The sequence below is a fragment of the Passer domesticus genome, chromosome 3, assembly GCF_036417665.1.
Source record: "Passer domesticus isolate bPasDom1 chromosome 3, bPasDom1.hap1, whole genome shotgun sequence".
Taxonomy (NCBI): domain Eukaryota; kingdom Metazoa; phylum Chordata; class Aves; order Passeriformes; family Passeridae; genus Passer; species Passer domesticus.
Genome location: NC_087476.1, coordinates 27,303,402 through 27,327,706, shown reverse-complemented (window position 1 = coordinate 27,327,706; position 24,305 = coordinate 27,303,402). Strand labels below are relative to the sequence as shown.

The 24,305-nt window shown below is 35.7% G+C and overlaps 1 protein-coding gene and 1 long non-coding RNA gene across 8 annotated transcripts in view; one reads left to right on the top strand and one right to left on the bottom strand.

Moving 5' to 3' along the window:
* LOC135296218 (uncharacterized) overlaps window positions 1-18,597 on the bottom strand; it is a 31,306-nt gene extending 12,709 nt beyond the window's left edge. For 2 of the 3 annotated variants that reach the window (XR_010358266.1, XR_010358264.1), the window contains exons 1-2: window positions 13,347-18,597; window positions 12,174-12,237 (exon numbers count right to left, since the gene is read on the bottom strand). This is a non-coding gene — a long non-coding RNA (uncharacterized LOC135296218). Of the gene's footprint in view, window positions 1-635; window positions 11,394-12,173; window positions 12,238-13,346 lie in introns of those variants that run through there. The other variant, XR_010358265.1, reaches the window with a different exon arrangement.
* The window catches only part of EYS (eyes shut homolog), a 797,842-nt gene that overhangs the window by 350,560 nt on the left and 422,977 nt on the right, over window positions 1-24,305 (top strand). For all 5 annotated transcript variants that reach the window (XM_064412283.1, XM_064412282.1, XM_064412281.1 and 2 more), the window contains one exon: window positions 19,976-20,235. In XM_064412283.1, coding sequence (XP_064268353.1) covers window positions 19,976-20,235 — 260 coding nt within the window. The remainder of the gene's footprint in view (window positions 1-19,975; window positions 20,236-24,305) is intronic.

The following is a 24,305-nucleotide window of genomic DNA, read 5'->3' as shown; positions in this document are numbered from 1 at the left end:
CACAAATGGGCAAACGACTTATGTCATGGACACAGTGCTTCCCTGTATTTTCATGTGAAGCCAGCAGATATAATAAATGGTATATGTAAAATTAAAAATTAAAAAAAAGGAAAAGAAACATGTATGATTTAAAAAACATTTAACAAGTAACGAAGTTTGGAACTGTATTTTGTCAAAGAAAATATAGTTTCTCTTTCTGTCATATTTGCCCTATAAACACAAGAGATGATTTGAAGAGTAAAAGTAGGGGTAGTGGGCAGTTGGATGAGGAGATTATATCATTGCTGCCACCTTGTGGCTTAAAATACCAACAAAAGAGTAATTTAACTAAAATTTATATCCCCTCAGACAAAGCATGAGAGTGTGACACTAACCATATTTTCTTTAACTTAAACCCCAATCTTTATTTCATGCATGCATTTATGGTTTAAAAGTTATTTTATTTCAGTAGCATGAGGATTAAGATTCCATTAACAATCTAGTAATCAGTTTTTGCTCCTTGCCAGCGTTCGTCTAAATTATGATGTCAATACTAGAAGAGTCTTGTAAATTCTTAATGGACACTGATGACTCTGCATATACAGCTCAGTGTAATAACTGTATGTGGTACACAGTCTAGCTGTTGTACAGTGATTATATTCCTGGTAATATAGACAATAATCAGAAAGGAAACTAACTACAGTTGACAATGGAGAAACTATTTCCCAAATAGCTAATCATAACTAAGTCAAATCATTTTATGTTCAAAACTTAACCACAATGATTTGTGATATCCTAGAGCTATATTTTTATGTGGTATAAAATTTCTTAGTTTGGTAAAATATTTTTATTTTAATAAAATAAAGTATAGCAATCTTGAGAAAACCTGTTAAAATATCTTTATTTTATATTTTTCCACTTTTTAAAGCCTGCAGCCATGAATCCCTACATTTTCCCAATTTTTCCAGCCAGAAAGAATTATATGTATTGCAGAAGGTGACAGGACTTCTTCTGATATTACTCATAGTTGGGTCAACTACTTATACACAAATCCAAGGACTTTCTATTTTTTATTGAGAGTAAAAATGCTCAAGAAGTATTTTTTCTGGATTTTGCAAATACAGAACTGTTACAGAAAATATTTACAAGAAAATTGGTTTGAAGTGTAAGCACCAGGCATATTTTTTCTCAGAGCTATTTGTTCTAGTTGACATAACAGAACAGGAAAATTAGATATACCATTGAATCATCGTATACAAAGGGTAGGTTACACCAAACAAAACAATATCTTCAAAGATACCTAGAGTTGTCTCTGAGACATGGCAATACCGAGGAAAATTAGTATAGCTCAATGTTTTATTTTTATATTATAAAGAAATTTCATTTCAATCATAGAACTGTCCTTGTTTGTATTCAGAGATGCTAAAAGATCATAATTACACTTAATTTAAAAAAATGTGTTGGTTTTTTTTACCTTGACTAATACTTTTCTCTTAAAAGCTACATCAACAAGACAAAGTGTTTGTGTTACAGTAGATAAGCAGTGGCAGTAACTGATAGCTGAACCTGAGGAAATCCAGCCATGTCTTTAAATGTAAATGTGGTTTTTAAAACAGGATAACTGGATTATAGTTGCCTAACAGAAAAGATCATTGCAGTTCTTGAGCTGTGCTCAGGCATTGTTTTGGACAGGCATTAGCCTGGACCAAAGTGAGACCAGCAAGTGATCTGAGAATGCACAAGTGATAGGCAATGAAGTTTTCTTGCCTGTGGCCATGTTTTGGCACTGTTTATTTTCCTGCTGTGAGTTGAGCTGCTGGCAGCAATACTCAGAATACTCTGAATTTCTTTGAAATTTGCCTCACCATGACTGGTACTTGATACCACTTACAACTTAAATTAATGTAAAGGATAGAGAAATTTAGCTTTCTTTTATGCTTTGATATTCTTCATTAGCTTACTTTCTTGTAAATATTTGTAAGTCCAGCTGAGAACATCACTTACTTAAAAAATAAGTAATTTATTGTGCAACAGCTTAAAAATATATTTTTTAATATATTTGTATAGAAAGAAAGTGAATATAATGAAGAAGGAAATATTTTCCTACCAAATTCAAATGTGTGATAAAACAATAATTACACAAAACATAATTACTAATTTAAAATTTCACTTTTGAGTTGATTTTCTTTATCTGGGGCTATTCATTGTTGAATCTTGAAATGAAAACTATCTGGCAAAACTGAAGTGTCACCAAATCTGTCACACTGAGTATCTTTCTTTATGAATTCCATCATAGAAAAGTAAATCACATCCCAACAGGAAAAAAAAAGGAAAATAAAGCCTTCTCAGATGCATATTTTTATTTTTAAAAAAATCAGGTAAGAAAGATTCTGAACCAGTAGTCAGGCTTGAATTGTTGGATGTGAATAGTTTTTAATATGTCACCTTTCATTTGACTTAATTTATGTTCAGCTGATGAAATGAGAAATATCTTTTTCTTCCTTCTCAGTTTTCAGTTTGGCTCATGGCACATGCTAAATAAGTTAATTTAGAAAAAATTCATGCATTTATTTCATGCATTTATTTCCAGTGCTATGTGATTTTAATCCTCATGATAACATGAAATCTCAAACTATGGCTCTGAAGATTTATGGACAGATTCATCTAGTATCAGCCGAATTCCAAATTTCTTCTCTATTGTATTGATAATTCTGAGGTTTAGCCCTAGTAACATCAAACCCTAATTAAACCTCCTGTGTCTCCTTTGCTGTTACCAACTTTTGAGTGAAAATCTATTTAACTTCTTGCCAAATAACAGGCAACATAACTTTATGGATGAACCGGAGTTTCTAATGATGTAGAATAGTTTGGAACTTGTCTGTAATCTATATGATATTAGAACTTGGAGAATTAATCCAAGTGTCTTTCCAATGTACTCAGTTCTTTCTGTATATTCACAAATGCATTTGTCAATTCTTGTCGTTGAGTTTTTTATAAAGAATAAAAATGGTGCCTTGCTGTCGCTTTTCTGCTTATGACATACAAATAGACTTCTCCATACCAAACAGGAAATTAGACCTACCTAAGTATATTTTCTTATGTAATTTATCTTTTATGTTTTGTGACAGGTTCAGTGTTTGCTTCAGTTGAATACAGAAATGTTATCCTTTGTCAGCACTTGAATCCATTCACTAAGACACCTTTTTATTATCTCAGTGTAAACTGAAGTCCAATTCTTCATGCTATCTTATCCACTCCTGATATTTTATTTTTGCAATCAAGACTCCTTGGTATTTTGGGGGTTTTTTTTATTTGTTTGCTTTGATTTGGAGACAGTCATTTTTCCTGCCTGCTCATTCTTATCCTTTATATTTTCCTTATTGCATATTTTCTTACATCCTGTTTGTGCAACTATATCACAGATCTCCATTTACCCCTTCACAGTTATGGCTGGCTGTGTTATAAAATGCTGAAAGCTCTCCTTCCCACTAAGTTCTGCAAGGACAAAAGTTGGTAACTGCCAACATCACCTTAAAATTTGAGGCTCAAGTTCCTTAAGCACTTCTGAGAATTGCTGCAAATGTGTGCAAAACAGTCATCTGTATTTAAATTCTCTCCATTTAAACTCTTCTGTACTTATCCTGTCCTGTAGGAGGCCATAGTTTTCCTATCTCCCTTTAGACTCCAGCTGAAAGAATAATTTGTGCTCATAGAAGAGGGTATTTTACATGATTTCAGAACTCATCTCAAACTGTGCTAGTCTTCTTTAGCAATGCTTCTTCAATTAGTAACCATGTCATGATCATCTTTCTTTGCCTTTACTTAGGTAATGATTTATGCCAACTGGCAATTTGGATAACCATACTGTCCACTAAGGTTAGACTTTTCCTGCCTCTTTGTTGTTACTTTCTCAGTACATTTCCAAGTAAAACATCTTGCCCTATTGCTTTCCTCTTTGATCCTTAACATTTGAAGCCACGTGTTTTCAGAATAATAAAATAGTTTTTCATTAATGTAACCTGTGCTAAGCTCTGAAAGAAAAGACCGGTTTTAAGTTATTAGGATATATTCAGTGTCATGCATATTTGTTGCTACAGGACACAAGACAACATGATGCAGACACACTGCTGCTCTCAGACAGGAAAAAGAGCCCGTTTATTTTCTGACTCCTACATTTATAGATTTCCAAAGGTGACAGAGGATTGGAGGGTGAAAGTACCACCTCTCCAGGGACACTGGACAAACCAACAGTCCATCAAGTTTCCCCTCCTCCATAAAAGAATGCAAAACAATAAGTTGTTTACAGAAAGTGTGTGAGAAAGTTTCATACAAGAATGCAAACATCAGAAGGCTTAGAAAATCTTAAAAAATCAGGGCGACACATACTTAAATTACAGTACTGTTACAGAATATTAGCATACTGTTTTACTTCTTTTTTCCCCTTCTGGAAAGGATTTATTTAGAAAAACAAAGTCAAAATCAGCCACTGCATTTTCTCAGAAATATGCAAAAATTGCTCTGTGCCGAGTTGTAGAAGCAGGTGATTCCTAAGTTAAATATCTGAACGATCTGTAAGTAAAAGCATGCCTATTTACACAGTGCATTTTAAAGATGTTTTCATCTCTAAATGAATGAGTTTTAAAACCATAATGGAATTCTAAAGGAAGTCACAATATGATTATAATTATAATGTTGTGTTCAGTGTGCCTTCTGGTTTTAATCACATTCCTTTTAACTACTGCTATACCTTTCGTTAATTTTTTCCCCCCAAAAGCAAGAAGCAGCTTTTCCCATAGAAGGGAATCACCCTGGTATTCAGTGATCCCAGATGCCAATGCTTAAGTATTTTACTGCAAGCAGCAACTGTTATGCATCATTTCTTCAGGGTTCTTTGGCCAGCTCTTCCTCTCTTGCTATAGAGACGTTTCCCAAAGCATTTGTCTGTTGTGCTTCTGACTTATCTTTCATTTGGAGTTGTAGGGTTTTTTTCCTTCATCCTAGTACCAAGTTATGTACGTATTTCTTACTCAAAACCAACTTTAAAATATTTATATGGACAATCGGGAGATTTACTAATAAATTAGCTAAAGAAATGTATGAAAACACAAAAAGGTGTTTCCTCCACAGATAGTGAGTGTTTTATAGTTCTTCTCTGGTAATACTGCTAGCTACTCCAAATGTGTATTGTGCTTCTTGTCATACTACAGTGAAATGATCTTTAGGGTTTCTATTGCCTTTAGCAAAATAAGAAAATATTGCTGTGCCACCTCAGCATCATCTAACAGTCACTGACATTCTGCACTCCTTAGGGCATATTTTAGCCATAACTCAACAGTCTTCTCAAAGAACAAGATCATTTTTTTCAAAATCCCAATAAATATTAAAATTTGAAACAAAACACAGTAAGTATCTGGGAAATACCCCCCTCCCTCCAAAATTAGCTTATTAAGTTTTTCTTCCTGAACAATAGCATTGTTCCACCTATTTAATCATTAGGTGATATATTTTGAATAATTTTTTTATAATTTATTTTGTTTACAAACACCCTGAGAGACACAAATGATCATTCGATGAACTCATGAGTTAAATGGAGGGACTTTAAACCAGTTTCTAAAATAATAAGGTACCTCAAGCATAGCTTTAAGAGTGCATGAAATGTAATGTGTTACCCAAATTTATCATTGCTGTAGGGCAGTAAAACACTTTCATTGCAAATAATGTACTAATAATACATGAGCAGAGCTAACAAACAAAGCAGTTTGCACAGCAGTTTATGGGCTCTAGCTTATGATATGCTAAGCTTCCTGGGAACTCCTGGGGTCATTAGAGGACTACTGTGAAACTTTGAAGAGCTTCAGGGTGCCTGATGCTCCCCAGAAGGGATAGCTACAGAAGGCTGTGACTGCTAACAAGCTGCAGCAGTGTCCCACAAGCTTTGTTGCCAACTTTCCTTGATTTATGGGGACTTGAAGCTTTTTGTTTCCAGTTGACTCCACATTAAGGACAGCCAAGCATGCTTTCAGCAAATGCTAGAAAGAGTGTATATGACTGCCAAGCCCAGAGCACAGCCGACAGAGTAGAAGGGGCCAGAAATTCCACTGAGGACACTATGTACTTAGGTAGTGAGGTGCTGCAGGGCACTGTCATGACCATCCACAGGAGTAACTAGATCAGCCCAATGGAGACCTCAAACCAGACTGAGCTCCTCAGGGAGGATGCAGTTCTGTAGGCCTAGAGCTACAGAAATGTCTGGAACCTCTTGTTGAGGCTGGGATCTGATGATAGTGTCCCTGCCTGGAGGAAGCACTTGTATGCCGGAGGAGGATCTGTGTTGCCAAGTAAAGGAGCTTCAGGAGGCAGTCAGCACTATATGAAGCTGAGATGGGGACAATATCATTCTGTCCAAGACCCTCCAATTACAAGAACCTGAAATCCCAGACATAGTGAAGGAGAACCAGAAAGAGCCTTTGCATAAGATTTTGGAAATGGAGTTACAATGAAGGCTAGAAGCTTGTAACCTTGACAACAGGATGAGGGGTCCTGTGCTATCTGAGCTCTGCCACTACAGAGTAGGCTCAGTGACCCGGTACCAGAGGATGACCTAGAAGCTCTGTCCAGTGAAGCATCTCAATCAGTTTAACCTGAGTCATGAGGCAGCACCAGAAGGATGAGTGATGGCAAACTGGGAGATTCTCAGCTGCAGGCTGCTGAGAGGAGATATTCTGAGTCCTGAGGTAATAGCTCAAGTCCTTGTGAGGCCGCTCTTGATTATCTCTAAAAAATCTTGGTGACAAGGAGATGTGTTTAAGGATCAGAAGAAGGGTTATGGAAAAATGTCAGAGAGTGGAATGGACAAAGAAAGAAAAAAAGAAGGCTAGGAATGAAGAAAATGACTGCTACTTTCAAGAAAGGCAAGAAGGATCTGGGCAACTGTGGTCAAGTTAGCCTTACCCTGGTCCCTGGAGAGATGATGGAGAAAATAACCCTTGAAACTGTTTCCACACACATGATAGAAAAGAAGGTGCTCAGGAGAACGTTTTCACGAAGGGGAAAGCCATCCTGATGATATCATTCAATGAAATGGCTGGCTTGACAGATAATGAGAGGACTGTGGATTGTTTCTTTTGACCTTAGCAAGACTTCACACGCTGCCATAACAGCCTCATAGAAAAAACATGCTGAATTGCTGGACACAAAGGCCATATTCAACATAATTCATCCTCTCATCACATTATGTAGCAATGACAATAAAACTGAAATTCAATGGCTTGTCTTTTGTAGCTACAGTTCTGGTCAATAACAAAAATGCTGCCACCACATAGTCATCTTGGGTGAGATGTCGTGGGTTGTAATGATGTGTGGGATGGTGAGAATTAAAAATACAATAGATAGAAATAAGATAGGCAATACACAAAAAGAATGTCTGAAAAAAGTTTTCATGACAGATTTCACTACCACATTATTTCTAATCCTAATATTATAATGCTTCTGCTGCACATGATTCATAATAGACTCATTCCTGCTTGTTCTTTTCCCCTCCATTTAACTGCTCCCTTAAAGAACGTGCACATTTTTTATTTGGAAAACCTTAATAAAATAGGAAGTTTAAACAAGCAAATAAACAAAAAATGCTGCTGACACTTTAAAAATGGCTCATTAGAAATGAATGGGAAAACCATCTGTCTTTGTTAGCTACAGATTAGATATTTCATGCATCAGCAATGTCTAATACATGCACAAAGGAACAAATTTTTTCAAGGATTATGGGCATTGCTGCTGACATTATATTCTTTTGAACCATGGAGAATCAGTAATAAACAGTTCCACATAAAAGGACAGGGTGCAGATCCCATCCTTATTACTATTAAAACTGTACTTTTTCCTTTGACTTGAGAGGTCATTAGTGAAATCTATGTTTCACTTCTTGGAACAGATTTCATTGGTTTCATAGGCATTGTTCCTTTTTCCTATGTTCTTAAAGCAATTCTAAAGTGGTCAAGGGTCAAACTTTTTGTAAATTAAATGTGTCAGTTTTAATGTCAAGACATTACCTGTGTTTATTTTATCTTGAAATGACTTCACAGCCAGAAGAATACCAAGGTTTCATCTTCAATTACAAGGCTTTTTCTTTTGAAATAGAGAATTATTTTCAGAGCATAACAGTCACAATATCTTTTAAAAAATTACAATGGGATGGAAACTACAAAATTGGTTTTGGAGAAGAGCATTACTGTATATTTAGAAAACCACTTTTGAAAAAGTATGAGTTACTCAGATAAAACAGTTGTATCTTAGAAATAATTGCTTGTATATAACAGTATAATATGAAACATATATACACATGTAAAAATTATACATTAAATGGTTCCAATGTAAGTAAACTCTACACATCACAATTAGAAAATCAACATTGGCTTTCCCACCACTAGTTTCTACAGGTAATAAAATTTTAGTTAATTGTCTTTTTGGATTTGTCTGGGATTTACACTGTGTGTGCTCTGTTAGATCAATAGAAGCATTATAGGAGTTTATTTAGACTGAAATTACAGACTGTACACTGTTAGAGATTCTCTATAAACCAGTGCTCACTCTTCAGCAATAGCAAGCAGACTAATTCGGGAACAGTAACCATCATATTTTCTTCTACTAAATGCCAGTTTGGATATATGAAAAAAATCTATCAGAGTTATAGAAGTGAGCCTTTATCTTTGAAGGTCACAGGTGGAGAAAAGGGACTACAAATACAAAAAATCACAGCTCTCTATGAACATCTATAACCATTGTTATATGTAGGTCTCTTGGACTTGTTCATTCCCTATCTGGAAGGGATAGTCATAAAATTTTCATAGGTTTGCCCTATTGAAATAACTCAGCAAGACACCCATAGAAGAAAGTTGGATTGTTTACATTACAGTAGATATCAAAGGTAGATAAAGATATAACTGATTCTTGGAGACAAATAATTTTTGTTGTTTGCTTTTACACCTTATATCAGAACAATAATCTTTATAAGGACAAAGCTATTTTTTTAAATGCTATTTGCCAGGACATGTCAAGTCAAATTTGTTTTTTTAACAGAATCTGCAGTAGAGAAATAGCTACCTCATGTGTGAACTGCAGTATTGGAGCAGTGCAGATATATTTGTTTGTTTGCTTGTTTGGGTTTTTTATAACTTTAAGAAGTACTGTCTTGCTTAAAGATGTGTAATTTCTTTTTTACTATTTATATGCTTGGAAATTGTAACATTCCGTGAAAAAAATTTTCAAGGTTTTACTACTATAAATATTCTTTGGCTAACCTAATCATGATCTGTGTTAGGTGATTTTTGGTAAATTTAGTCTTGAAATGAAATGTTAATGTCTCTGGTATTTTTTTTAAGGTTACAATCCACTTGCACTATTAGGTGAATGGTAAAAGGTTATAAGTTGACATATTAATGAAGGTCAGTTTCTGAAAATCCTTTTTTATTTTCTTTTTCTTATTCCAATAACAAATATGAAAACAGAGACATCTCTGCTTCTTAATCTATTTACAAAGTATTTTCTAGACTGCCAGTATTATGACACTCTCTAGCCTTTCTAAAAGTTTTATTTTCTATAGGCTCTTTTGAAAATCTGAGTTATAATGTTGAAGTTAGCATGACTGCTGTTGTGTTGAAAATGTGTCAGTAGTTCTCTTCAAATATATAAGTATAGATACTTTCTGGTTAAGTGGTGTCATTGTGATCTAATATATTCTGACATAATAAATACAATATCTATCCTTGGTTATGCGTTTTTTATAGGCATCTAATTGGTTCTAGGCATAAAGTACTCAATATCTTCTATGTTTGGAATAAATAAAAAGAAAAAAGGAAAAAAAAAAAAGAGAGGAAAAAATATATTAGCCCATTTGTTCAAATCAATGTTTTCTTATACTCTTGCTTCTATTCTTGGATCAGATAGTACTTTAATGTCAGACTAAGCCATAGAAATATTGTTTCTTCTGTGATTCTCTTCCTTGGAACTTGAGTAGACCTCAGGTAAACATAAATCAATAATTCTGAAAAATTTTCCATAGAATATTGGAAGCAGTTGTCCCCCCTCCCCCCCAAAACCAATATAGAGACCTCTTGCTTAAATGACTTGCAGAGTTGAAAAACTGCAATATAAAGGAGATAAACATTTCTTTGCTCATCCATTCAAATAATTATGCAGAGGTCATTTGCACAGACTTCTGAGTTGTGTGTATTATGTTCCATTTTTCCTCATGTCAAATTCTTCAAATGTCAAGGTAATCTATCTTCACAGTTAGAATTGTACAGTTCATGCTTCATAAAATTTCAGAGTTGGAGCATGCTCTCTAGCACTTCATGTTGCCATGCTAATTATTGCTAATAAAGATTGCAATTGTAATCACCTTTATTTGGCCTTTTTTGATCGTCTGTAGTGGAAGGAGCAGACCAGAAAAGATCTCCTTTATTCCCCCTGAGGCAAAGTCCCTTCCACTGTGAGCACTCTACTCAAAGGGTTCATTTTTTTCTTTTCTGCAATCAGTGTAATCTCTCTGTATAGGGTGAAGAGCTTTGAGGTCAATTGGCAGAACTACAGCTGCATTGCTAAACTTCCTAAATTTAACAAATGTTTCTCCTGGAGGGGCTGTTACTTGCATTCAGGTGATAGCTCCTACTTTTTCAGCACAGCACTTTTCTTCATTTCAGATTTCTCAGGTCAAAGAGGACTTGTCTCAAAATCAATACTAAAATACTGTAAGAGTTACCTGTAACTCTCAGAAAATATCAGAGCAATAAAAACCAAGAAAAGGCATTGAGCTGCTTTCCATAACAACCACACTCTTTACACAGCAATCTTAAGTTAGAGGAAGAGATTTCCAAGGGGAAATAGTGCTGAGGATACCAGTTTCCATACCTGCAGCAATAAACCCAGTTGTCATCAAAGACCGACATTAAATTAAAAGAGAGGAGCACAAGTAAAAAGGCAGCTGGGGAGATAGAAGCTTTTTATTCAAAATCCTTGAAAAATGTAAATACATCCTGATACCTGATTTATTCAACATCTGAATGCTCGGTTATCACAAATTAAGGGTTTTCTCCTTGACACATCTTTGGAGAGGTGCTGCCCGTTAAAAAGACTGCAAATTACATATTTTTTCTCAGATTGTGTGGTGAAATCTTGAATTATCTTGTTGATGCTGTACTGATTGTTGTGCCAGTGAGGGATGAAAGGTACACAGGCAAAGAATGCAGCTCTTGGTGTTAGTGACCAGAGATGGTAAGATAAAAAGGCATTTATGTTCTTTTCCCTTTGCATTTTGTCAGGAACAGAAGGAAGTCTAATACGGGTTTAGTTAATAGAGGATGTTACTCAAAGAGAAGCTTCACATGCCAAAATGCATAAACATTCTCTGTGGGGGTCTGCAGTAATTCAAGAAATTAATGGTGTTACTCACAGAATTGTTTGACACACAGAACACAAATTTAAACAGACCTTTCTCTCTTCACCCTGTGTTGTGTGATAACTTGCTAAACTGCATTCCAAAATTTTTATATTACTATGACATCCTTTTTGTACATCATGGTAAGTTCAGGACATGGAAGCTCCTAAATTTTAAGGGATGATTCAGTATTCTTCAATATAATTTTAATTTATTTTAAAAAACTTTAACATGGTAAACAGTTTTTCTAACACCTTAGGTAATAACCAAAATTGTAAAGCAAGAGTAAAAAATGCACCCAAACAGTGGAGTAATTTTTCTTATATTTTTATATTAATTTCTATTGCTTCTAAAATAGGAATTTAAGTAGGCAAGACTGATGGGAAGGAACTTCAGCAATGGTTTTCCCCATGGTAATGGTCTATGAACTACTGATATCAAACATGTTTTATTTTCTGGTTCAAGGCCATATGACCTAAGTGATCCTCCCATATGACAACAATCTCCAGTTTTGCTTATTATAGTTTTTACTTGTTTTCTTGTTTTTCTTAGTTAAAAGTATTCAAAGTATTCAGCACTTGTGCTTTTAAAGCACACTCATGCAAATGAGACAGTTTGACTAGATACTTTTAATTATTTTAGTGTTTACCAGCTGAAACAGGTAAAAATGTAAATTCATCTGGCCTTGTAGATAGGACCAATTGCTGCTATTGAGATAAATAAGGAAAGAGTTTGATCCAAAAAGAAAATGAGTGTGTACCTCATTTCTGGGGTCCAGTAGTCTGAAAGTTGCATCCAGCCTGATACAAGATGTATCTTATATTCTGGTTCAGGAAAATGGAAAAAAGAAATCAGCAGCATGAAAAAAAAAAAGAGTTGAAAGTATAAATACCCTTTGTAGCATGTAAAATTCTGTTTCCTGAAACAGAAATGTGTGCATTGCAGCTGAAACAGAGTTTAAAGCAGAAGCTGAAATACAGCTTGCTGTCTTATTGAGCTGAATGTTACCTTTTGATTGTGTGAATTCATAGCTTCAAATAGAGAATTAAGGAAAAAATATATGGAAAACAAACAAATACAACTTTCTCTATCTGTTCCTCTAAAATATGTCTGTTTGGGTTTTTTTTGTAGCGTAATGTTCCTGAATATACAGAATATGAGGAATAAATTTTAGTTACTGTTACCAAAGGAAGAACATGAGGGGAGAATTATGGGAGGAAAGTATAAAGAACAAATAAAGTATACCTTTAAAATAAAACAAAAACAAACAAAAAACCAAAACAAACCAAGAAAATAAAAACAAAAACAAACAAAACAAAACAAAAAACCCACCCCAAAAACAACAAAAAACCCCAAACAAACAAACAAAAAAACCCCAAAAAAACCAAAACAAAAAAAAACCAAAACACAAAAACAACCAGTGATTCAAAGTCTGAAGCAATTGAACTGGAAGGGAATGAAAATGACATAGGCCCTTTGAAGGCCTTCTGTATGCATCAAATATGCAAAACCCTTAGAAAATATTAACAGAGTAGCAGAAACTTAATCTTTTTATCTCTCTTCCCAACAATATACCTCACAATTAATTCTTCTCCAGTTTGGGGTCAAGATCCATTTATGTCTGTTATTACCTGGTACCATTCCCCAAGTACTTAATCTAGGCTTTCTTAGCAACCACTTCAGATTCAACTTGTAGACTGCAGGTGTTGTATATACTTCCCATAAGCTAGTATCTACATCTCAGTTAAATTAAAAAATTGCATGTGTTTGTATGACAAAGATAACAATCGTTTTTTTTCCCCTAATTTTAGCTTCATGTCCTTATTCTAACAGTGTAAAAAGGCAGGTGGACTTCTTTATTGTATACCTTTTGCAATTTACGTTCACCTATCAATTTGCTTAGTGGTGGACAAAATGTTCTTTGGTTACTTACTGATTAATCCTTTGGAGAGAGCTGCATCAGTCAGTTCCCTCAGACCCCTGGGGTGCATCTCATGGAGTTCCACACACTTAGGTATATTCAGGTTCCTCAAACCTGACCTTCTCCTAGGATGGGAAGGACTTCAGTGCCTCAGTGCCTGGCATGAGCTTGAGAGAGTTGGGAAGTGAGATTAACAGTAAAAACTGAGGCAAAAAAAAATGTTGACTATCTCATATCTCAGTCTTCTTTCTATTGAATGTTGCCAGTGCTCCTGTCTTATTTATTGCAGTGGTACATTTTCTTAAACCTTACTTTTGTGGCAATGTACCTGTAAATCCCTTATTCTTTGCAGCTCTTGCCAAATTAATCTCTATATGGACCTTAGCTTTCCTAATGCCGCTACAACATATCCAGACGACATCCCCTATTCTCTCCAGGTTTATGTGCCTTATTCCTGGCCTGTGTATTTCCTTCTAACACTTCAGTTTACCCAGGAGACACTTACTAAGGCATGCTGGTCTTCTGCATTCTTTACCTGATTTCTTACATGGGTAAATCAAGAACTGTGCTCTAAAAAAAAGGTCTTTAAAGAGGTGACAGCTTTGTTAGGATCCCTCTTCCCTGAAGATAGTTTCATAGGGGATCCCATGGACCCAAATACTGAAATCTAATCTAAACTGCTAATCAACTGAAAGTTTCCTTTCCTAAAATTCAAGGTCCTGACTACTCCACTGCTGTCCTATATCTCTCAAGATTGTTAATTCCATTAGAGCATAAGCACTGCAGCACAGGTTAATGCTTTCCCTAATTAGTTGATTGGTGTCACGTTTGATTGGTTACAAACTGAGAGATCTAGGAATAAAGTAGGGAATTAATTGTGGTAATGATTGTGAAGGCGGGCTCAAATGAATTTAGGGGAGAGGAGGAGAGACATAGGTGAAAATTTGAGATCATCTGAGGGTGGCACATGAGAGTAAAGAACTAGGAGCACAAGAAGAACTCCAGAGATAAACTCATGACAGTTTTTCAGGTTGAAGCTGGTGAAAGAGGTCTGGTAGCTGTCTGTGGAACAAAGAACATAATAAACTTTCAGAGCATGAAAGAAAAAAACACGTTTGTAGAAGGAAAGAAGAGATAGAAACATGAGTGTTTGAAGCCTTTGTAGTGACTAGAAGTGTATGTCCTTGGAGCTTTGTGGTGTGTGTTGGTGCCCTAAATTTCAAGCTGCATGTATTGAAAGCAAGCTCTAATTTCTCTACTTCAGATGATCCAATAGCCTCTAGCTTACAAGGAATAAATTTGTCAGTGAGCACTGTGGTTTCTCAGGCTGTTCGTTGATTTGATTGAATGCACTAAACACCATAAATCCTTACTGCAGAATGGCCCATTGTTGCATGTATTGTATGGCTAAAAGGCTGACCTAAACTTCACTGAATGTTTTGCCATTTCTCATCAAAAATCTGTCAAAGAGGCAGTTGAATGATGGGCACACTGTAGCTGAGGGTTCAGTTTAGGATTCCTGTTGCTTTGACTGAACCACTGAGGAAAATGCAGTTCTGGTGCTTCTTAAATATTGCAATTTTGTCTACAAAACCACCTTTATCTGTGGTAAAAGTAAGTGCTCTGACTGATATCTTCTGAAATGTTTTTTATACAGAAGACTAAAAAGACAGTTTTCTTGCATTTTTATGCTATTAAAAAAAGAGGTCTAAAAGGAAAAAAAAGGATTATTCTACTCTGGAATATTCATCTATATTACTGCTTATCACAGAAGATGCTGAGTTGGAAGGGACCAAAAAGGACCATCATATTCTGCTCCTGCCACTGCACAGGACCATCCTCAAGAGTCACAACATGTGCTTTTGTCAAGCTTTGGCATTTTCCAGAGCTAAGTTAGAATATGATTTTCTAATTGATAGACAGCCACTTTAGAACTCTGAAGATTCAGGAGAGACTGCCTCTGCAGTTACCATGCTGAAAAAACAGTTTTGGCTTAGAGAGGTTCCTGCTGATATGTACAAATAACTGGTAAAAAAGAGCAAGAAAAAAAGGAGGCAAACTCTTCTCAGGGTTATACAGTGACAGGAAAATATGTAGTGGGCAGAAGGTAAACTACATGAAATTCCACATGAAGATAAAAAAAAATGCTTCTTTTTTTAATGTAAATGTGGACACGTCCTGGGATAGATTTTACAAAGAGGTTGTGGAGCCTCCATCTTTGAGATACTCAAAACCAGGCTGGACACAGACCTGAGAAAATTTTCGTTGTACCTATTTTGAGCAGGGGAGTCCAGATGAACCTCAGAAATATTTTCCAAAATCAACAGTTCAGGTATTCCTAAAATTCTTCCCTGTTATTTAATTCCTCAAAACCTTTAATGTAGGATATAAGGCAGGTGACACATATCTATTTCACTGGAATGTGAAAAGTAAAAAGGGAGTTTTAAAGCAGGTGAGAACCAAATTTAATACTTAACTCACCATATGGAGACAGAGGAACTTATTACATTAACACTACTTCTCTGGATACAATTCATTACTATAGCTTGCAATTTTTAATTCTGACTTTAATGTTAATACAGACAGTAAAATATAAAGCTATGAATTTGTGTATATTCATTGCCCTCTCCCTTTGGTTATTTTTCTATAGAAAGCTTTTCAATTTATGGAGAGATGTATGGAAAATAAAGAGATAATACTTATGGAAGCTGATTTATAGGTATTGGAGCAATTCTACACGTCACAATCTAAGTAGTTAATGGGGTTTATATTATTAAAATTAATAGTTTACATAAAAGAGTCATGACTTGATTTTCTAATATCAATGAGTGTATTTGGATTTGGTTATTGGAAAAAAAAATACTGATGTTGGCAAGTTGGTAAAACAATGGAAAGAAATTCAGCTCTTACTATCTTTACATGGACTCTTAAAAGCCTGTATCAGCCTTTATATTCCCCTGAGAATTCTAGAAGTCATCTTGATTTTTGTAATGAAGTGAAAAAAAAATTAGTAATTTTGAAAAAGTGTTTGGATTTTTGCCACTTGATCAGTTAATTTCCAAGAATAACAGCTATAGTAGCTTAATTTATAATTAATTTTTAATAGTCCTAGCACCTCCTTACCTTTTTTTAAACTTTTGTCTTGAGTCTTAAAACTGGGCCTCAGGATAGATGCTTCTATGTGTTTTATTTTTCTTTTTTCATATTTAATGAGGCTTTTAGTAACTCTTTTTAATAATCCAGAATAAAGTACAAAAAGCTCTGTTATTAATTGTCCCCTTTGCATTAATATTGACTGTTGCATCTCAGCTGGTGGCTGGCAGGAAGCCAGGGTAGGACTGGCTAGTTGTGCAGTGTAGATAACTGCTGTGTTTCAGTGACCCAGTGTTCCCTGCAGTCACACAGAATAGTTTTGAGAGCTCCAAGGCAGCTATGAAACTCATTAGGGGAAAAAAGGGAATGAAATGTGTTTAATGTTTGCTCCTCTGCACCTCAGTTATGTCCATAAAGTTGGACCAGGTCAGAACTGAACTGTGTTCTCCTAATACAGAGTGAAAGGCTCTCCACTTAATGAGCTTTTTAAGCTAAAAATGGAGCATAGCCAAGTGCTACATACCAATTTGTAGTAGTGCATCAATAGTAATTTATTCACAACTCCATAAAAGAAGCCGACAAAAAAAGAGCAGCTGTAAAACAATTAACATCTGTTGGGTCAGAGCATTCTCCTATGTTCACTATGAGACATTTGGAGATGCTTAATTTGTAAGAGTTTGATGCTTTTATATATTGACTACTTAAGGGAAAATTCAGTAAAGCACTGTTTGGGCATGCAGTGTTATTCAGTGGATATTGCTTCCAGATAATAAATGTATTCTGCCATGTACAGAAAAAGCAGGCATATTTGTTGTGCATAAGCAGAGAATAAAACAAAAAATATTTAAACCTTATTTCTAAATGTATGTTTTAAGTACTGTATATTATGAGACCTGAAATGTGACTTTTGTCAGTTAATTAATAATGTCTGAATGCTTTTTGATAATAAAGACTGTCAGTTTTTAACATGAGAAAAATACAGTAGCCTGATTTTTGAATCCTTAATGCTAAAATACTCAGGCCTTTAAAAGTATAAATAAAATTCCTTTGTAACATCCATTTCTTTTTATGTGACACGGGTCATGGTTTGACCCTGGCACAATGCCAGGGCCCCCATGAAAGGTATATTTCCAAAATGGTTACTGTGACCCAGAAACAGAACAAAGCAGGCTCCAACTTGGGGATGGAGGGAAAAACACAACACAGAAATATAAGGGAAAAAAGAAAAAAACACACACAACAATCCACAATGGAACACTTCCAAAACACTCCTCCTCCCCCCAGACCTCTAACATTCAAATCTCAGTCCAATACCCTCCTTCACACAAGCTCCCCCCAGTTCATTAGGAGAGAGGAGTCTCTCTCTTGCACCATGGGCCTCCCCAGGAAACACAGTGGAACCTCCTGTGCTTCTGTGTCACACGCGGCAGCCGCCCGGAGAAAATCTGCTGTGGTGACCATCTTCCTTCCATGCCCCGTGCTCTCACCACCGGCCATGGATCCAAACTGCTCCTTAGGTCCTTTTAAGAATGCCTTGCCTAGTTCCAAGAAGTGGCCGCCTCTCACCATTTGGGACACCTGTCCCCCCCATATTCACTCCCCTGGGGCCTGGGTCTCGGGAACAGAGATCCTTCGCTGAAGGCAGAGGGCTCCACCACACCCTCCCCCTCTGTTTCTGTTCTCTCTACTCTACTTCTCCTCGCAGCCTTATCATTCTTGGCTTCCGGCCAACCGCCTCCCCCAAGGTGCAGTCTCTGCATTATCGGAAGAAATTGGTTTTGCCCATGGCTATGTAAGAGAAAAGTCCAGCCAAAGCCACTCCAATCATCTCCTTCATCTAGGGCACTCTTATCTGCTGGCATTTTCTTCATCTACTCAAACCCTATCTTCTTTCTCATCCTCCATCCCCTCTAAACTCTCGGCTGGGGAGGATCAGTGTTTTACAGCTTCCATTGTTTCAATACCAAAAGCGTTAAAAGCTCAGCCCGGTCTGCCTGCGGCCAGGCACCCTGCCCCCCACCCTTTCTCCTCCTGGCCGTGGTGCTGGCACAAGATATCAAATTCCAAGCCAGCACAGTCTCTATCATTCTCTCCCGGGGGGCAGCTGCCCAAACCATCCCAGATGTCCTCCTCTCCTCTGCCCCTGCCTCTTGCAGGGGCTCCGGCCTCCCTTCCCTCAGGCCGCACGGCCTCCCCCACCCAGACGCAGCTGGGCAGGGGAGGAGGTCAGACCAGCTCACCTGCCGGGTCCCGAGGGAGTTTCTCTCAGAATGCTCTGCTTTTAACCCCTGTGTGTTCTCAGAGGCGTATCCAAATCCCCAGTGGCCACACCAAGTGCCAATTTCAAATCTGGCCACTGATTGGTTTGACCACAACTTTTCCAAAAACTCACTTCCAGTTCAAACCAAGACACATGGTAATTGTATCCCACAATCAAATAACTCAGAACACAAAACATCTGAAAAGAAAGAAGGTTTGGGTGAAATTTGCCACTTAAGAGGCAAGAAATACCTGTGCCTTACAGAACAGAACTACATAACAGATTCTCCATTAAACGAGCTGTTTTTTAAGACAATTTTTCTTATAAAATTAAACTATGAAGATATATTTGAATTTTTTAATACCTGAAATCAATATTGATCAAAGTAGACAAGAGCTGGAATAGTTAATCTTTCATATTGTCTCTTGTCCTGCCAAATAGCTGCAAAAATAAAATTAAATTCAATTTTATTTACAGTGAAATTAACAAGAATGTATGACTTTTAAAGTACATAGAAGCCTCTTTTATTGCAGCTAGTGAAGAAATTTGGCTCTGCAAGCTTTGAAAACATTCACAAATTGTTTTCTTTGAATTTACAAAACCACATATGTATATCGTGAATAAAAAAAGCCATTTATCTAATCCATGAAGATAGGTTCCTTACAATCAGATGTAATTTAGATTTTGGTTGAAGTTTTCTCCTCTGTGTTATCACTAACAGATCTTCACAAAAGCATTCACAAAAGAGGAAGAACAAAATGAAATTAGGATCCTTCATGATTCCTACTTTCTTAAGTGTACTAGAGATGCTCCTTTATGCACTTTACCCCAAAAATTGAAGTACTTACTAATTTCACACATATGAAAAGATGTCCTTCTAAGCCTTAACATTTAGAAGATTTATTTTTTTTATTTGATTATTTGTGTTCTTGTTTAATCTTAAAAGTTATCTAAACAAGATTCTGTCTGCATTTCCTAAACCAGACGGTTCTCCAAGTGATGCTGTGACTTAGGATAAGTCATTTTGCTTTTACTCAGATAAATTCCAGGACAATAACCAGAATATAACTTTTATTCATAATGCATTCTCATACAATTACCAGGAAAACAAAAGCTAGTGGCAGAAATGTATTATTGATTTTGGTTTTTGTTGTTGGTTCGTTTTGGGTTTGTTTGTTTTTTTTTTGTTATTTTTAAAAGAAAAAGGTTTGAAAGTGATTTGGCCAAGCTATTAATTTTTATTTTTGCCATGTCAGTGATGTCTCTCTTTTTTTTTTTCCCCTTGCAGATGCACATGTACAGCAGGATGGACAGGGCCAGACTGCAGTGAAGATATAAATGAATGTGAATCTGAACCATGCTTGAATGGAGCCACCTGTTTTGAATCTGTGAAGCCGGGGCAGTTTGTGTGCATTTGTCCTCCATTTTATACTGGTGACTTCTGCCACCAGCGCTTCAGCCCCTGTGAGCTGCCTTACAATCCATGTATAAACAATTCAACCTGCTTGGCACAAGTAGATGGAAATCCAATGTGCATTTGCAAAACAGGTGAGAAGCGGAATAGTTAATTTCTTCCATTTTCTGTTGTGCTTTGGAAAATTGCAAATATATGTTGAATTTGTCGCTATCTTTAATGTAAGTAGAAAAGAATATGTTTCAAAGCACATAAAACCATTTTGAATTGCAGCAGGTCTATCAGTTGTGTTAAAAGACTAGAAAGACAGCTGTCAGTTTACTTATTATTAATTTCTTATTTTACAATACTTATTAAATCTGTGGATTCAGCACTGACAATCAGTCTTTTTCAGTCAATTGTTACAATGACATAGAGATAGACATGCACCTGGCCAGCAAAGACAAACTAAATTGACAAAACAGACAGGCGGATTTAGAAAAAAATGTATGCAGATTGGTGAAAGTACAAAAATTGGAGCAAGTTGGAAATGGTTTCTTTTCCTGCTGGGCTGTCAGGAAGGCCTGGCACATCAGGGAAGTAATCTTCCCTTGCTTATGGGTATAGTGGGTTTCTACCTGTATGTACAATGAACCAGATCACAGCAGGTGCTGACAGCTTCCCTGGGCCATGGCTTAAAAGACACAATCTCACCCTCAATGTACCAGAACTGCTAAGGTGGAACAGAGCAACAGTTTAACTGTGCAGAACATTGCTATACACTTCCATGTAGGCATTGAAGAATACATTAACTAATCAACAACTGTACTGAAAAGGTAGAAAATTTAAGTAGCGGGGAAATACAATTACTGAAACTGGAGCAGGATTTTGAGGTCTTCACTGTTATGCCTATAAAGATAGGGGGTCTCTTAGGGACAAAGGCTAGAAGATAACTGCAGTGTTACATGACAATACTATTAGTTTTTGTTTATTAAGCTACAAAGGTATGGATATAATATCTAGGAATGAGGAGCATATAATACATTGGGGTTTTTACTATGAAGGTAAAATTACTACAGACTACTGAGGTAAAAAAACCCAAAAATCACTGGGGAGCTATGCAAGTTGCTTAGTGAAGCATCTTCAAGAAAGCACTGTTTTTCAAAAACATTGGTAGATTAATCCAAGACACTTAATTTAGTAGTAAATGGCACGTAGATTAAACTTCCCACTAGCTAACAGTCTGGTCATTAGAAAGTTTGAGTGTGGTACAGCAGGAATCACAAAATGTAGAAATGCTTACCAAATTTTAACATCTATAGAACACTATATCTGAAATAGGTACAACAGGACCATAAATTATGCCACTACCAGTGGTACATATTTAGAAGAAAAAGAGAATATGTGCTGGCTAGGTCAGAGAAGATAATAGATAGAATATGAATTGGGCAGCATCAAAGTTGATGTAAGATGTTAGTTTAGGACAGAATTACCACAGGAAATTGGTAGGAAGGTGATGGAGTCAAGATTAGCTGCAGTATAAAACAAAGTTGCATCAGCAACTATAGCTGTCTGATTTTTCTATAACAAGTTCTAAAATTCTATAAATACTGTTAAAGTAAAACTTCCTCTTGAACTGTTTGCCCTAGATACAGAGGTTTTCTTCCTTCAGAGGTAGATGATAATATTTGTGTAACAAAACTGATCTCTCATATCATAGATCATAGAACAGTATTACACCATGTCTTTAAGTCAAATTGTCCACAGAAGCAGGTTAAACAGTTTAAAAGGTTATGATCTCTACAATTGCATGATTGAATTACAATTCAAGGTTGCAAAAAATGTTGTAGAGAGGGCCATTATTGCAAAAGTTTATGAATCACTGGTTTTGAACAAATTTCCCAAGAGGTGTAGAGAAAACCCCTCTTAAATACTTTGCCAGTAATTAATAAGCAAGGGTTTGAGCAAGACAATTGGGAGGACATGTGGGTTTAATCACATAGCTAGCACTGAATCTCCTTAAATAATACACGCTAAATGAAAAGAAAACAGGAGGAATGGAAAACTTAGGGCAAATAGCAGAATTTTTATTGCCTAATTTATCAACATGCCTTTCCAGTATTAGAGAACTCCATTCTTAGAATTAATCTTAATAGAAGTGAAAATTTAGTGTAACAGAAAAGCAAGGCAGGAGATGTAAGCAAGACTATATAATTTAAATAATGTTGAAATATTTGTAGCTGAGTCTTGGCCAGTATTCGTAAATTCCATAAAAGGTCTACATGAGAAATATCCAAAGAGCAATTCAACTGCATATATAAGTAAAATAGAGGGTAAATAAACAAGAGTCTAGGCATTAGACCATGCTCTTCTAGATAATGCAAGCACAAAACTGTTAGTTTTTTAGAGGCAACCCAAAAGAGAGATTGGACAGTTTGGTAAAAATAGTGACGCATTCTGAGAAGATTTGTGTCCCAAGACAAAAACAAAAATTACTGAAAAAATGTATTCAGAATGAAGGAAAACTATGAGAGGGCAAACAACTACTGAGTGTAAGATCAGCTCTCTGGCTGGAACTGATGAAGAACAAGTTTAATTAATAATTAAATGGGAGATAAAATATAACTATTTTAAGAAGGTGTGCAACCTGTGTAATTATAAGCATATAAGTATTGCAGAGAATAACAAGATAAAAAATAATTTACAACCATAAAATATCTAGTGTTTTTTAATAAGAATTTTTAACTGCGATTTACTCTTTTGTGAGAATTATTGGTACATATTGGTATAGTAGCAAGGCAAGCTAGTAGGAAAGGCAGATAGAGTTGTTGCTGACATAAAGAGAGGAAGAGAAGGGCAAGATCACTGAATTAAAATGGTTCCTAGAATTCCTGCTTCTTAGAAGGTAGAAATGAATGTCTGTTTAAAATTAGATATAGAAGTTCCTTCATTGGTCCAAGTAATACAGATGGGATGTTCGTGCAGCCTCCTTATTACAATGGAAACAATTTTCCATAAACATGTTGGATTGTGATAGAAAAATTATCAGGAAATGCTATGTATTATACATTAGGTATTGCATACATATAGAGAGAGTTCATATCAAAGCTTTACCTACTCTTTTCAGAAATATAGATTATTTGGCCAGCATTTGTGTTAACTCAGTAACATCTTAATGAGATATGGTAGAAGGGAGATTGAACCAATATAATAATGTGTGTATTGTTGAAAGAACTTTCAACAGAAATATCTGGATTGTGGATGTCCACAGTATTACATTAAGAAAGTATTATTTTCTGATGTACTTTATTTCACACAAAAGCACACATACAAAGTCAAATGGCTAATTCTGTAGAAATGTTTATGTCACTCTGCCAACTATTTAGCCAGCTTAGGAAAATCTTTCAGGTGGTAGGCAGGTTGAATTCTTGACCAGTTGCCTCTTGTTGTTTTATTATTTCTGTAAAGTGGTTGTGGTTTTGTTTTTGGTTTTGGGTGGGGTTTTTTTGTTTTTTGTTGTTTTTTTTTGTTTTGTTTTGTTTTGTTTTTGTAATTTTTTTAAAAATTTCATAGCTTTTGGAAGCACACAGTTTTAGAGAATAGTAGAAAGAACAGAGTAGCCACAGATGTCATTACAGAACACAAGTACACAAAAGCTTTGTCATCTTATTTATGCTCATTGCAGCTTTAAGGATATAAAGCTAGAAACTGAGAAATTGAAAAACTGGTTTATGCATGGGGCTTAAGGTTAAAGCCATCAGTTTTAGGGTGTGGTGAAATTATGTGTATTGTTCCAGGGAAATCTATGAAAAGGACTCATCTCTAAGGAGAAACAATAGCAACGGTTTTTACTGGAATTATGCATCCTGTTTTTACTTTTCCCTTTCTAAAAGCAATGCATTCTTGATGCTTCAAGGTAATTTCTGAAGTCCTTGTTTTAAACAGATTTTCTCTGAACTTTTTCACCTCTTTTATCAGTCTCCTGTCAGTAGCTTTCCCATGACACCTACTCTTTGTTCTAGTTGCTAGTGATCATTTTTATTTGTCTATAGCATCTTATACCTAGAAATTTGAACGGAGGCAAAATATTTTTCAGCCAATGCCTAAAACAAGACTAAGTGAAAATTATCATAATGTACAAAATTTATAATACCAAGCAGAAATAATAAACAGATTATGAAAACCAAGTTGTTTAAATTGGAGTTTGCCATTGTCAGATTTCTGA